Raw genomic sequence first — 15,281 nt, 5'->3', positions numbered from 1 at the left:
CTGCGAGATACAGAATGTGTGGAAGGGTTCATATTCTTTGCTACATACAGAAGACAATGTTGTGATCCCTTTTCTTGCTGCTAGCCCTGTCTGATTTAATGTGCACCTTATTGCTCATTAAAGATATATGCAGATGTCATCCAAACTATTCACCACCTTCTTGCACCCAATGGTGTGGTTTGGTTTGGTTTATGGGGTTTAGTGTCCCGCAGTGATTCAGGCTGTGAGGAATGCCGCTGTGAAGGGCTCTGGATAATTTCAACCATTTGGGGTTCTTTAATGAGCACTGGCATCGCACAGTACACGGGCCTCTAGCATTTCACCTCCACTGAAATGCGAATGCCGCAGCCAGGGTTGAACCAGCATCTTTCGGGTCAGCAGCTGAGCACCATAACCACTGAGCCATCGCAGCGGCAGTTACACCTAATAAATACAACTTACCAAAGACGAGGAAAAGGTTTCCTCAGGTTTCAATAGAGCATGCCTAAAACTGAAAAAAACATAACACGTGCAGTCAGATAGTTCAGAAAAATGCTGCACACACTCACAGCAACATAGTCAGGACACCCCGTTGTGCATGCACCAGGAATGGATGAGAGAAGACCACCAAGGCAGTTTTCAGCTGCTGAGAGACCCGTCGAGCTGGCATTAAGGGAACACCTGGGATCACAGTGCAGATTAATAACAGAATGCATGAAATGAAAAGAATCTTGGCAAAATGTGCAGCAATTTTCAGATGAAATTCCATACCGTAATATTAGAGTAACCAAATGACATGAAAATTCCAGAACTTTGCACTCATCCAACAAAATGAGGTCAATTTCAAGCAGGAAACAAACATGGCAGAGCTTAAAGGGGCTCTGAAAGGGGCTCTAATAAAGTTGCGCATTCCTGGGATGTTAAAGCACACCACTTCACGAATGTTGTCCAACAAAAATTTTTATAATGTGCTTCGTTGAAGCTGAGCTATCTGTAGTCAAAATGTGAATTTCAACATGTTCGCGCTTTTTCCTCTCCTCTCGTCACTTTTTGCACGCTGGAAAATCACTGCTCCTTCCCCAGCCCCACCTCCGGGAGCGGAGTTTCCTGACCCGCCGTAGCTATGTGGCTTATTGGCCGCGGTCATGGTAGCTGCCTGACGTCTGAAAGAATGTAACCAACAGCCACCTCTCAACTTGTATACACAGGTGTGAGCGACGGAGGAGGGTGCGAGCATGAAAAAGTCGCCGAGAAGGCCTCGGCAACTTTCGCGCGTGATTGTGGGTCCTCTGCTACATGTAGAAGTGTATGATTTGGCTCTGGTTTTGATGACAACACAATGTAGCGATTGAGCGAGTTTATGTGCTCTCCTCGGAAGGTGTTTCAGAGCCCCTTTAAAAGAGACACTAGACAATTCTGTGCAATGCAGCATCACTTGCTTCAAAAAGCTCAAGTTCAGTATCCCAAGTTCTCGCACATTTCCTGCTCCCCACCCCCTCAAAAAGCATTTTGAAATAAGCCATTTGCATTTCCTGAGCTCTCAAAACCATCAACGACATTTATAACGAGTTAGAGTGCCAGGAGAAAGGCACACAGAGACTGATGAGACAATGTGCCACCCACTGTCCCACCCACATTTGTGTATCCTTCTTTTTGGCACTGCACACTCATCATGAATGACCGCCAACAAGCCAGTAAAAAGTACTTTGGGGCAGTATCACTTTGCACCTGAAAGTGAAACAAACTGCTGCAGAAAAGTGATGCCACAGCTTGCTTTTCATAATAGAAAGGCTCTCTGATGTAACAGAGGTCTCAAAATACATAGTGTAACAATTTTTGGAGAAAAAAAACATTGGAAAAAATTTCTTCATGATTTATGCTTTTTATTATTGCATTTGTCCAGAGCAGCTGCTCATGCTGTTGATATTGGCAGCGAAATGAAGAGACTCCAACAACACCTGTACAGAGTGCACTTGGATGTCAGTGACGTCACCAGTCACATGGCCAGTAATGTGACGGTGACGTCACAGTCATGTCACGCCAACGATACCACCACTCACACCACAAGTAAGCCACTAACAGCTGTGCTGTAAGACAACCGTAGTGATGTCGAACACAGAAAGCAAAAACGTCACAATGTCAATCAGTGGCATGAAAGATATTTTACATGTCACAGCACTATTTCACATGATGTTTTGCTGGGATCACCAACATCATCGAATGGCTTTTCTATATATTTCTGCATTCCTCACCCAATGTCCTGTCACATTCTTTTCTTAATAAATCCATTCATTCATTCACATTTCTGCATTTTATAAATAAAGATTCTGGAGCTCAGATGAAAGGCCAAACAAGTAGTGGCCTTTGGAGCTTATTTTACATGTAGCAATATGTGAAGCTCACTCACTTCAGTGTCTCTATAAAAGAGCAAAACTTGAAGGAACCATGAAAATGTGCTCGTCCCATCACAAGCTAACCTTAACTCAAGTGCCCTAAAAAAAAGAAATGTGAACATGCTAAGTGTGTCCAAATATATGTTATATGAAAACAATGAATAAAATGGCCTTTCAACGAGAGGATAATTGCAAATAGAGCATTTATTGCACTTTGCATGAGGTGAGATGAAGAGCAACGGCATGAAAAATGCTTACATTATCATACCTTTAAAACAGGATTGGTCTAGTTTTCGTTGACTCTCATAGGTAATAGCTCTTTTTCTCTCTATCTTCCGCAGCAACTGCTACGTGTGGTTTTTATTTCTAACTTTTGTTTTCCCTACGGTTCCCAAGCACGTTTAAGATGCTTAGTTTGGTAGCTGCTTCTCGCGCCGTGCGCAATGCAGCTGTTAACTCTACAGGCAGGTCCACCATGCGTCTTTCCATCGACCACAGGCGATGTGCATGCAGTGCCAATATTTGGCCATTCCAATGCTCCGCTAATGCATGCTGCAACGCCATATCAGCTGAAAGTTCGGCACCCAACTATTGAAGTCCTAAGTCAACAAGCAGATGCACTCTGCACCCATGCACCTTTTAGTCTCCTGAAAGAAGACCATGTCAGATCTCTGCGCACAAAGGTTCTCACAGTCATTTGGCTGAGGAGATTCACTGCTTTCAGGGCCTCTCTGAAGTTACCAGGCATGTTCTGGACGATCTTGTGCCACCAGCAGTGTAGTGGACACAGTTACCTGCAAGACTGTTATCTGCGCGCAGGCAGGAGTGAAGGTACGCTGCCTTTTCTGCACCAGCAAAAAAGATTTCCCTGAAGAAAGCGCGCCCCCACATGGCAGTATCCCTGCATTTTTGTGCAAAGGTGCATGGAAGCTATCTTGTGGGGGTACGCTTTCTTGCATAGAAGCGTTTTATATAGTTTTTCTTCCTTCAACTGAGCCCCATAGACACCCTGCCAGTGCCGTTATGTGGGGTCACCGTGATTCACAGTCGCTGTGAAAGTTCCGTCTTAACTGAAGCACATAGGAAAGAGTTCGTCTTAAGTGAACTTTTTTTTACACTGCATCTTATGGGAAGCCTGCCAAACGGTATCACACTGTTCATCTTATTCGAGAATTTATCTTAACCGAGCTCACCCTAGCAGGACTCTACTGACTTCAATTACCCCGTCAAATAACTAAGAGAACCTGATGACCTTGCATCTCCACGAAGGCAGTCTTTTAAAACCACATCACACCCACCATCATGAATGTGCAAACACAGCTCTTAGCTCCCTCCTTACAGTGGAAAAACAGGCTATTTCAGAGTGGTGTGCATAAAATTTTTTGCACCCATTATTTTAAAAATTCCTCTTCATTGCAGCACATCATACTGTAGCTAACAGATTTCTCTTTTCAATGATACGTTTGCACCATAAAACTCAATATAACGAACAATTTTCAATGATACAAAAAAAAAATATGTTGCTTACAAAAGAACAACATTTTTGTTTGGCAAAATTTGAGAGACTCATGCCAATAATCACAAAAATATTAAATATATCTGGTCAAAAAATAGGACAAAATAATCTAGAATATTCGCTTTGTGCGCTACTTTGCCAAAAGTGCGATGTCAGTGCACATTAAAGAAACTCAAGTGGTCGAAATTTCCGGAGCCCTCCACTACGACGTCCCTCATAGCCTGAGTCGCTGTGGGACGTTAAACCCCATAAACCAAACCAAACCAAAAGTGAGTATTTAAAGTAACAGAACTCTTCATGCTAAACTTTCCAGTCTTAAAAAAAAAAGAAAAAAAAATCAATTGCTCGCACACAGCACTTTGGGCTGCACCACAGTTGCAGTGCCAAGGCATACCCCAGGCCGTCATGTAGATAACTGTGTCCACTACACTGCTGGTGGCACAGATCTGTTCAGAACATGTCTGGTAATTTCATAGAAGCCCTGAAACAGTGAATCTCCTCAGCAACAGCAGAAACACAAGTTACAGATGGGCACACGTCGATAGTGCGGGCTGGGAGGAGTTATCATCTCTGTCTGAAATAAAATAAGATGAATGGATGTCATCTTTTCACACAAAGCTGTCATTTGCACCCGCAGGGTCAAGCGTCGATGCTGTGAAATTGTGAGAACACCGTCGTTGCTGAGCAGGGTCAGTGTGAGAAGAAGACACCACCTTGGGCGCCAAGCTTCGGTGATTGCTCCGTGCTGACAGGTTTCATGCAAAATATACTCCCTCATGCAGCTGACGAAAGAACCAATTCCATAACTGAAGTACAGTCGTGTTGCAGCATGCTGAGAGGCATTACTTGTCCAGAAGCGACTCATATTGCTCAGAATGAGCGTTTTGCGCCATCGTTCCATCTGAACAATTTGAATAGGCATGGTACCGAAAGAGTTAAGCTTGCTGAAATTCATTTGTTACCAGCACTTAACAAAAGGGAGGAGCAGGTTACTCTGGAGTTACACACCCATCTATAGACTACAGCATCAGCAATGTGCATGCAGGCCCACAAAATGAACTTGCAGCAAAGTCATCAGCCATACCTTTGAGAACACACTATTCAAGCACTTCACTTGTAAAAATCGTAACCAACACATACGTTGTGCTTGGCACATGATGGCCTTAGCTGCCTATGTGCCATTAAACCCAACACAACAACAACCAACACATACGCTGCAAAGGAATTTCACTTCATGACCTGCTACAGTCGTTTCTCAGCACAACAAATCCAGATGTAAAAATTCAGCCATGATAATGCAAGTAGACATTCTCATGCAGACCTTGGTACATGCAGAAAGTGGATTAAATTCAGTCACAAACAACTTGAATGCAATAGTGAACTTGTACATACATACGTCATATATAATTCTAAAAGTTACTTCATTGGTCAATGAGGCTAAAGGAGCCACCCAGCAAACCAAAAACCTCTCAGAGACGTCTAGCTAGACGTCTCTCGAGAGGTTTTTGGTTTGCTGGGCAGGTTATGCGCTTTGATGAAAGAAATTTGCAGCAAAAAGATAAAAACTGAAATATTTGTGCAAGTTTTCTCAGCCAATGACCTTAAGAGAGCACATCTACTACATCTAGCCACTTATAATAATTAGTGGCCTTCCAGTACGATCGAAGCAAGCAAGCACGTGTGCATTCCTCATGGAAGAAGTGCAAACAAAGAGGACGCAAGAACAGGGTTGACATAATCTTCCTTCTTGTGTCCTCGTCTCTTGTGTTACTTCCATGATGAATCCAATCTAACTCGCCTAGCTCTCCACCTTACTGCAGCAAGCCTGTGTAACTTCCAATTATGACAAAATTTTCCTTTCTGGCATGTCAACATGCATGTGCTCCCGTCTTCATTCACTCGACAGTGCTCGCGTCCCTTTGCCCACAAGCTGTGCGCACCTGTCTATGCAACATGCTGAGTAACCTGCTCAAGTTTCCACACCAACTTTGTTGTATTGAATGGTGGGGTTTAATGTCCCGAAGCGACACAAGGGCTATGAGGGATATTGCAATGGAGGGCTCCAGATTAATTTCGACCACCAAGGGTTCTTCAACGTGAGCTGACATCGCACAGCACACAGATGCCTTGTGTGTTACGCCTCCATCGAAATGCGGTCGCTGCGGCCGTAGCCAAGCTCAGTAGCCGAGCACCCTAGCCACTAAGCCATCAAGGCCGGTACACCAACTATCTTAAAAGGGACACTAAGGACAAACTTAAGTTGGCTTGTATCAGTAGATTACAACATTCTCATGAAAAGACTCTACTTAATTTCACTGAATATGTTGCTTTTATAAGCTAAAAAAGGCCAAAAAAAGAAATGCAGGTGTCACCATCACTGGCCAATTTCACAAGTAAATGCGGTGTGTAGACGCGGTTTTTTGGGTTCAGATCCCAGAAGCTAGCCTATACTACTATTCACTTCAAAACTGTGATCACAAAGCCCTTTCCAGCGTAGACATCACAAATTTGAAGCGAGTGGCAGGAAGATTTTGGAATGCAATTTTCTCAGCAATAAATGCATTTTTTGCTGGTGGAAAAACATAAACATAGCCAGAAAAAGCCACAGGACTGATTTTTACTCAGGACAAAAATTCAAAGGAGTTTTCCTCAGTGTCCTTCTAAAGCCCATGCCACTCTGTGAAAACACCAGTCACATCAACCAAATATGTCTGCCAGCAAGCCGTCAACAAGTTGCAAAACCAACGCGTTCCCCAATACCTTGTCACATTGCACGAACGGCAGAGAAACAAGACAGGATGCTGCCGCGTTGTCCCGATATGACAGCTTTCTGGAACCAGAACTAGAAACAAACTGCGTTCTTCAACACGGTTTGGCCTGTTCGCTGGCTGGGTGAATTTCCTGGCGAGAATACAACAGCCAAAGCATACACTTAGCAGTGAATGACCGCTTTTGTGCCTTTCCTGATCGCAAACGTCATTTGCAAAACGCTTCCCTTCATCGCATTGTTCTCTGCTGCAGTGCAGCGTCTTGCAGGCGGGCGAATGCCACCGTGCAGGCTACTGTCATCGACACCGCTGGCTGCCTTGTGGCTGCTTGCCTCGATCCCGCTCACACCTCCATTGGAGCCGCCTAGGAGGAGCACCATCCAGTCCCAGTCCCAGTCCCATCCTTGTGTGCAAATTAGCGTACACTCCTGAAGAGCGTGGCTTTCCAAAAAGCCCCTTTGTTCTCTGGCGCAGCCCCCCTCTGACTGTAGTGACAGTTCTGTCAGTTCCGTCTTCTGCGGTTTCAATGGCGCCGGCCAGGCTACTAGCAGGGCTGAGAGCAATAGCCAGCAACAACTCTGCGAGGGTGCCGGCAGATGAGTGTGCGAGATGCTCGCGCAAGATGCTTGCGCGAACACGCCGCTGTTTTTTTTTTGCCCAAGACAGTGAGCTATCGCGGTGGTCGACGTGAAGCAATTCTTGTAGGACGTAACAGAGGAGGTACTATCACCGTGAGCCCAAGGATAGATCATTAGAAGAGATCGCAACAAAGTTGGGATTGGATTTCAAAGGTGACCACAAGTTATTTGTCCACGTGTCCTGAAAACCGAAGCTAACAAATGAGTAATGTTAGGTTGTTTCTTTGAAATCATTTGATGGGGCATGTTTCAAGCAGGCATTTCAGTTTGTAGCGCACTCGTTTCAGAAGTGACACGGAGCAATGTGTAGGCGCATTTTCTGTCATATCTATGCGTCGTCAGAGCCAGAATCGAAGAAACAAAACATCGTCATAACTACAGCTGCAGCAGCCGCACATGGCAGTTATTTATCCTACATCTTCACTGCCAAACGCACAAGCCACTCGGCAGCGTAAGGCGTCTCCAGTTTCCGTGGCTGTGTATGGAAAGAGGCGGCGGAGAAGCGCCACCCAAATTGTTTTTCCGCTGTGGCAAGGAGCTCGCCAACAGTTGTCGCAAGTTTCCGATACGTGTTCCAGGACAAAAGGGACATGTTCCCAACGAGTTAATGTTGATGTGTTGTGACAGGGTCGGCAGCACTACGGAAACGTTGTGCTGGCACACAGAGTTTGCCGACTGTTTCCGCAGAGTGACTCTGCCTTAAGTAGCTCATCCCACCATGAATCTTTGAGGCTGTGTGCATACCTGTATTCGTCAACTCTGACCAGCACTACCCCGCCTCACTACACTTACTGTGTGCATTTATAGGGTGCGCGGTCAGCACAACTCCACCACCTTTTATCAAATGGCCACTCTTGCAACACCACTCCTGGCTTTGCGGCTATGCCTCTGTGTTGTGTACGGCTGTGCCATGCCTGTTATAGAGCTTCGTATGGATAGATGGCACAGCGGTAGCCAGGTAAATATGAAGTACAGGGCCACAAGCAAACTGCATTCGCGCACCCCCTATCAGCAAATGCTAACTCACTGGCACCCCTGCAAATGTGTGTCTGCTACCTGTGGAGGGCTACATTTTCATTTTCATTCTGGCATTATAAGCTTCGACAACAATGCAGTACTCCTTCAGTAAACCACCAGATGCTCCATTCCCACAGGTGGGAAGCACTGACAGCTTTGGCATGGCAGCACAGGTGAGGCGTGCATTGAAAGTATGACCAAATAATGCTAACTATGTGTGATGCAGCACCTGGTGGCATCTCTCAAAGGAACTCTGTAAGGCTCATGAACCTTGAGATACAAAGGTAAAAATGAAAGCAACGTCTTCCAAGCATGCACTGGAAGATGTGCCTATGTGTTCCAAACAGTGCCGAAGGTAGTGCAAAGATGCACTCTGACTAACCACCACAGCACTCTGCATTATTCTGGCCTCTTCACGCGATTTGACAAAAGAACCGGCGCACCTGTCCTATTTCCTGTGGTCAGAATGTATTTTCTCCCTGTGCACCAGTGTCCCTCTGTCAAGCCAAAGTTTCCAGCTGGACTACAGCATAATTTTTTGTACCCAGTGAGCCATGTGGAAACTACAATTTTGGTGCACGAAGCAGTGCCAATGACTCCAAATTTTTCCTTCTCAAGGCACGACCACACTAGAGGGAGAATGCACAAAATAACTCATTCACAATAACAAGTCAACAGAGACACTCAAGACTGCGCACGTGTGAGAAGGCGTAAGCCTGTCCACTCACTTTGAGAATGCAGTCGCCACGCCCTGCGGCGGGACGTAACTCGATGCCACGCAGCTAGCAATTTTTCCTCTGCATGGCTCTGCGTAGCCACCGCACGCCTTCTGATCTGCGCGCTAACTTTATAAAGGTAGTTGCCACCGTACCGCAGCCCACGCTCTGCCTTAAGGGTATGACCCGATAGCGTTATTGGGTTAATGCCCATATATGCAGAGTTGGCCTTCCTCTATTCAACAATCATAGATCCCCGGAAGTCCCCATACCACTCCTGGTGCAGTGGTGCAGCAGTTAAGCGGTGCGCCACTGCCCTGGGATGGCAGGTGCTGCCACAGGTAGAATTTGTGTGATCCGGGTTGCTCTTCATAAGCAACCTCACATGACCAATCATTAATTTAACTACCACCTGCCAGGTGGCATGAGGACGCCATCTTTTACGGGTATGATCGAGTGTTATCTCTCTCTCTCACGCACGCACGCACGCATGCACACACACACAGACAGAGACACGTTTTCGCTCAATGGGGAAAGTAAGGCTTCCGCCTTAAAAAGCAACATCTTCAGAGAAGTCAAAGTTTGATACTTTGCCCCTTCAGCAGGCACATGACAGCTCCCTCAACTCTACTCAGCAGTAGCTGTGAGGGAAGCAAAGTGGGGCCAGCTAAGGCACTGGCTGTAGTCAAGTCACTGCCTGCAACTAGATTAGGCAGTGGAAGGACCTCACTTTGCGGCAAACCGTGAACAGTTTCACGACCCATTTGAGAGCAGGAAAAAATCTTTCCATTTTTTAGAAGTGGCAAGGTGCGTTTGGTTGCACTCATTTTCACACTAGTGTGGCTGCAACTTTATGCTCTTGTTAGAGCAATTTTTCAGTAAAACACTACTTAGGAGAACAAGTGCCCAGGGGCTCATTCTTGGCACAAATCAGTGCAAATGGTACGGCAATTCTACCATTTTAAAAATGCTGGGTAATCTGTCATTTACTCTGGCACTAGAAACCTCCTCTAACTACTAACAACATCTGTAAACAAAAATTTCCAGCCTCTACATTGAGTGAGCTGCTCCACGTGGATCACGCTCACCTGATGGAATCCTTTTTAAGCAAAGCATCAGCCAGGGCTCTCAACTGTGGCAGCAGAAATTTGAGGCTTGGCGCTTCAGCCAATGTTTTCATCTGTGTTATCTGGAAATAAAAAACACAGCATTCCTTATTCATCGAAAATTTCAGCAGCTCACAAAAAATGCTGTTTACCACCCACATCTTGTGCGACAGAAGACCGCTGTGGAGATGAATGTGGTTAATAATGAATTCTCAGGTATACCAAACATGACACCCTTCAGACGGTCTTCCAAAGACTCATTGTAACACTACACATTTCGCAGGACTTTGTAAAATGTATCTTAAAAAGTTAGCCTGCCACAATATATGTGCGAAAAAGTGTGACAGCACTTTGCAGCACAAACGATACAGTGAAAGCCAGGAATAAATTTCCTTTCACTGACTTTGTTTCAGCACTGGTACAGCCGGCCAAATCTTAAGCTGGCGTGCGCGACGGCTGCTTTTTCGGCGCTCCTGCGCTTTGTGGCGAAGCAAACTTGGGGAAAGCTCAATATTTAGCAAGGGTTTAGTGAGCCTCTGCTTAAATTTGATATCTTAGCAAGTTTGCGCCATCATAAGCTGCAAGAGCACGGAAAATGCCGCCGTCGCGCACGCCAGCTAAAGATTTGGCCGGCTGTACATCTGACAAGCATACTTTTTCTCAGTCCTCAGCATATATTACTATGAAAATGTGCATTTACCAACAGAAATTTTAAACTGTACACTGTGATGCAACTCAGAGACAGTAGCTGACTTTTGATACAATTAACTTCAATAATAACAAATGAAATTCATGGTACTGGAGGCTTTCATTTCCTTTTGGATCCACACATTTTTCTCAGTTCAACAAAAAAAAGTATCCTCCCACAGTTTTAATTTGCTGGATTGCTCACATAATACTTATCAAATGCTGCATCACTCCGCAAGACATGTATAAGTAAATGCTTCCCTCACCTAAACTGAGAGCTCATCTGTGGTAAAATTTCATGCACAGAGGTGGCATTCAATGGTTGGTTTTATTTGACACCAGCGGTTTAGCCAGGAGAAGCACTATTTGGCTTCCTGGGCAAGGCAGCACTCATAACACACACCAGCAGCTCCCAGGGAAAGCAAAAGGAAAAGCACAGCAGAGATAGTTTCACCTCTACCGTATTTTCCGGTGTATAAGACACGGCTTTTTTTCAAAAATTTTGCTGGTGCGTCCTATACAAGGGTGCGTCTTATATGCAAATTTTTCGTTGTTTTTTTTTGCGAGCTCAGAAGTTACTCAGGTTCATGTTCAAGCTTTTTCGCTGAAAAAATCTCGAAAAAAAATACTTCAATACCGAGACGGCCGTGCGCAACTTTTTTAGGTGAACTTTATCATGAAACGGCAGAAATGACGACTTCCGGGATCACACACATATGGTTGTTTCGGAGGCCCCAAGCAAAAGTAATGTGAAATGCCAAAAGATGGCGACAATCGCGCTTCTCGCCATTGTCAAGAAAAGCTAAGACAAGCCGGCATTCTTTTTAGTCAACCTTTGCAACTTTGCTCCGTAGTGCAAAGAGAATGTTTCAGCCGCGTTGCCTCCAGAAACGGGTGAACTTTTTGATAGCGCATCCGAAGATGAAGACTTCGAAGGTTTTAAGTAAAAATAAAATGTTGTTATGGGCATCAGGAGAGTTCTTTCGTTTTTCTTTCTCTTTTGCTAAAACATGGGCGGCTATGGCGCGAGTGTTGCCTTTTTCGGTAACTTAGCGTTACTTAACTTCTCACAGGTACGGTGCATTTTGCAATGGTCACGCAAGCGTGTTTAATTAAGCCTCGCTAGCCTAACTGGGTAAATTGGGGTGCATCTTATACACGGGTGCGTCTTATATACCAACTTTTTCAATGACAGCCTGCATTTATGGCGGGTGCGTCGTATACAAGGGTGCGTGTTATACACCGGAAAATACGGTATATCCACATGCATTTGTGAACAAAGGTAAGCAGGACATGAAAGCAGCAAGCCAACCGCATCACTGCACTATATTTCTGCCCGGCACTTCGTCAAGGCGAACACTGAAAGTACTGCCTTCGTGCTCACAGAAATTATTTGGAACATAGTATGGGGAGCAGGCATGATCACCTGTAAGGTGAAAATTGCAGTCAAGTCTGGCTTTGCATTTTGATCAACTTGCAAGAGTGATGTCATCATTTAATGGTCAAAACACAACATAGCAGAGAAAGTGTGACAAATATGGCCTTTGTCATCTGGTGGCAGCCACAGACTGATGGCAGTGGCCTCCAAGTTTAATGGTGCAGCTGCATAACAGTGACTCAGTTTCATTTAATACTATAATTTTATTCAGAAAAATGCATTTACAGTATCTTAGAAGAATTCGGAGAATGTGGAAAATAGTTCGTATTAAATGATTTGTTTTCCTTTTCTGTTTTCTGCTTAAAACATAAATTCTTCAGATTAAGATTACTGCAATTCCCTTCAGTATGCAGCCTACGGATGAAAAAATTTTAGCTGCCAATAAATAGTTGCCTGCTAGTTCCAAGGCTGTCATTAGTTTTTATGTAACTAGGTTCTACATTAGCCTTCAGCTATAGAGACAATGAAATTATGTTTTTCATATATAACCTCTTTTTGTGCCACCTTTTTATGCCACTTTTTGTGCCATGGTTGTTTACTTTTGAGATGAAAAATGACTTCCGCCACTCATGTTCCATGAGTGTAAATGGGGGAGGGGATCAGGGACTTCATTTGCATTTTTCTTAGCAATGCGGTCATCTTTCATGCAAAAAAAAAAATAAGCTGGTAGTGTTCACTAAGCATAATCTGTCAGTCTAGCATAGCATTGTGTTCCTGTAAACATTTCTCTTTAATGGTCCTTTTAACTCTCATATCTCAGGAAGAATCTTTTTCTGCAAAATATGCGACGTTTAAAATAACATGAAATGCAAGCAAATGAAGCTAATGAAATGCACTTTCACATATTTTAACAAAAGAATGCAGTCTGAATGACACAAAAAAACTGATGAAAACACAAAAAACCCTTAGAAAAAATCTGAATTCACTAGGTAATATCACCCAGAGAAAAATATTTTAAAAATTCCAGAACTTAAAAAGTTACAGATTTATTTGGCAACTACAAAAAGAATAAAATTATTACACAAAAACCTTTTGACCGACAGAAATGTTTCCGACCCGTTGTGAAAGAAGCGTGTTTTCAGTGGGTCCTTGGACAAATTCTGTCAGGGCCGCAAATGACCCCTAAACTTTGCATAATATGAGATGGAACAGCATTCTGCCTAACCACCTAATAAAAGCAGAAGGAGCATTTCAGAACAAAATCTCACATGAGATATGCCTGTGAACTCTTCTTGGAGTTGAGCGCAGGCATTCAGGTAGCTTTCAGCTTGGGCCATGGCATACTGGTGGCCAGAATCAGCCAGTGTTTGTGCCAAGCCAGCCGCACACATCTGAACAAGCTGCATCAAGCGCTCATCATCCTCCAGCTTCAGCCTGCATAAACAGGGTACAGCAGCTGTTATGACACCAGAGAAACATGCGCCGTCAAATATGATCAGTTCTCAACTGCAACATGGCTAAGGGAAGTGGTGCATGGCACTGCATTAGGCTTCAACAGCACAGATGCTCTCAATTGAACCGCAGCACTTTTCTCAGCGTGCCAAAGCAAACTAGTAAAGAAAGAAACATGAAGGGAGTCGGATCAACTGCAGCATAAACTCTTAAGCATCCTAAGCTCATGACCACAATGTACACTTGATGAACATAAATAACATGCTGTTTTGCTCTCTGAAGTACGCCGAAGCTGTTTCAAGACCACTGTGTGATGCAGTTTTTATTATTGGTTATTATTAACCCACTCATGTATAGCCTTGCATTTAAACGACACCTGTCCGGTCAATACTACAACATGCTATGTTGCAAACATAACTCAGTACCTACATGACATCAATATAAAGCAAAACAAAATGTCTGCACAGAGAGGCAACAAGGTTCATTCACAACAAACAACAATACAACTTCCCTTAAGGGCAGACTCGGGTCATGAAATGGTAAAAAAAAAATGCTAAAATTTAGCAGCGGCGAAAACACTCTGAGTCAGTCAGGTCGAGCACAGACATATGTGGTGATAGTAATACGGCTGAAGCACAGGGCCACCTTCGTCTTTGCCACGAGTGTGTGTCTTCTTTATAATACTCTAAGTACCTACCAAAAGTTTCAAGGCCATAGTATTCAACCTCCAACTACTAAAACAACGAAACATTTGACGCCTCTGAAGAGCCAAAATGGCGAGTTTGGAGCAAAATGTGGCAGCACTTCGCCCCTTTCACTTCCCACAACTGCATTCCCCCGATGGCCGCCATCTTGGTCTTAATCGAAAGCTGGTGCCCTTACCGTAAACACTGGTATTACTCACTATTGTAAAATCGTCTTGGAATGTCCAATTTCACAGACTTCTGAGGCTTCTACAACGACCTCCGAGTGGCTGGCATGTGCGCTTCAAATGCCATTTTTTCAGCTTCGCATTTTTTGCTTTGCGGAAGTCTTTGTTATGTTTTTACGGTGAAATCTCAACTCACCTTATACCTTTGAAATCAGAAAGAACTGAACTATGGAGCTATGCTATTTTTTATGGCTGAGTCAACATATCAAATTTTCTGAAAAATGATGTCACCTTATTATATTTCGTAATTATGTAGCTTCGACATAACTGAACATTTTTATACAATGATGTATATCAGTAACAATATAAATAGCATAGCTCTACATGGCAGGTCTTTGGCTACAGTTCCATTTCAATCAGAACCAAACAATATTGAGGGAAAGTGTCTTAACGACCCATAAGAAGTTACCTAATTAGGCTTCAGTTATTTTCCCATATTATGAGAACTAAGTGGAGCATACGAAAACTAATTACATTGTTACACAGCTCAAGGCAAGGACGATGCAAGGACGACTCGGTCACAGTGCACAGGCCGAGAGCGCACAACCCGCCAACCCACACAGGACACACAGCAGACAGCACATATGCCCAGATCCCATACGCCGCCGAGACACTTCGTTCACTTCACTTCCATTCGTGTTATACGTTGCAATAGTGACAAAGTGACATGAGTAGACCTCTGGTTCCGTTCACCATTTGA

At 44.1% G+C, this 15,281-nt stretch overlaps 1 protein-coding gene across 2 annotated transcripts in view; it reads right to left on the bottom strand.

Annotated features, from left to right (window-relative positions):
- Nucleotides 1-15,281, bottom strand: part of LOC149354876 (uncharacterized) — a 246,907-nt gene that overhangs the window by 56,694 nt on the left and 174,932 nt on the right. For both annotated transcript variants that reach the window (XM_089583536.1, XM_089583535.1), the window contains exons 4-6: nt 13,467-13,632; nt 10,116-10,216; nt 549-660 (exon numbers count right to left, since the gene is read on the bottom strand). In XM_089583536.1, the coding sequence (XP_089439662.1) occupies nt 549-660; nt 10,116-10,216; nt 13,467-13,632 (379 nt within the window). The remainder of the gene's footprint in view (nt 1-548; nt 661-10,115; nt 10,217-13,466; nt 13,633-15,281) is intronic.

This window comes from Amblyomma mixtum, chromosome 3 (genome assembly GCF_055824585.1).
Source record: "Amblyomma mixtum isolate Tamu chromosome 3, ASM5582458v1, whole genome shotgun sequence".
Classification (NCBI taxonomy): Eukaryota; Metazoa; Arthropoda; class Arachnida; order Ixodida; family Ixodidae; genus Amblyomma; species Amblyomma mixtum.
Note: the sequence above shows the minus strand (reverse complement) of the source record. Positions and strands in the feature narration are given on the sequence as shown.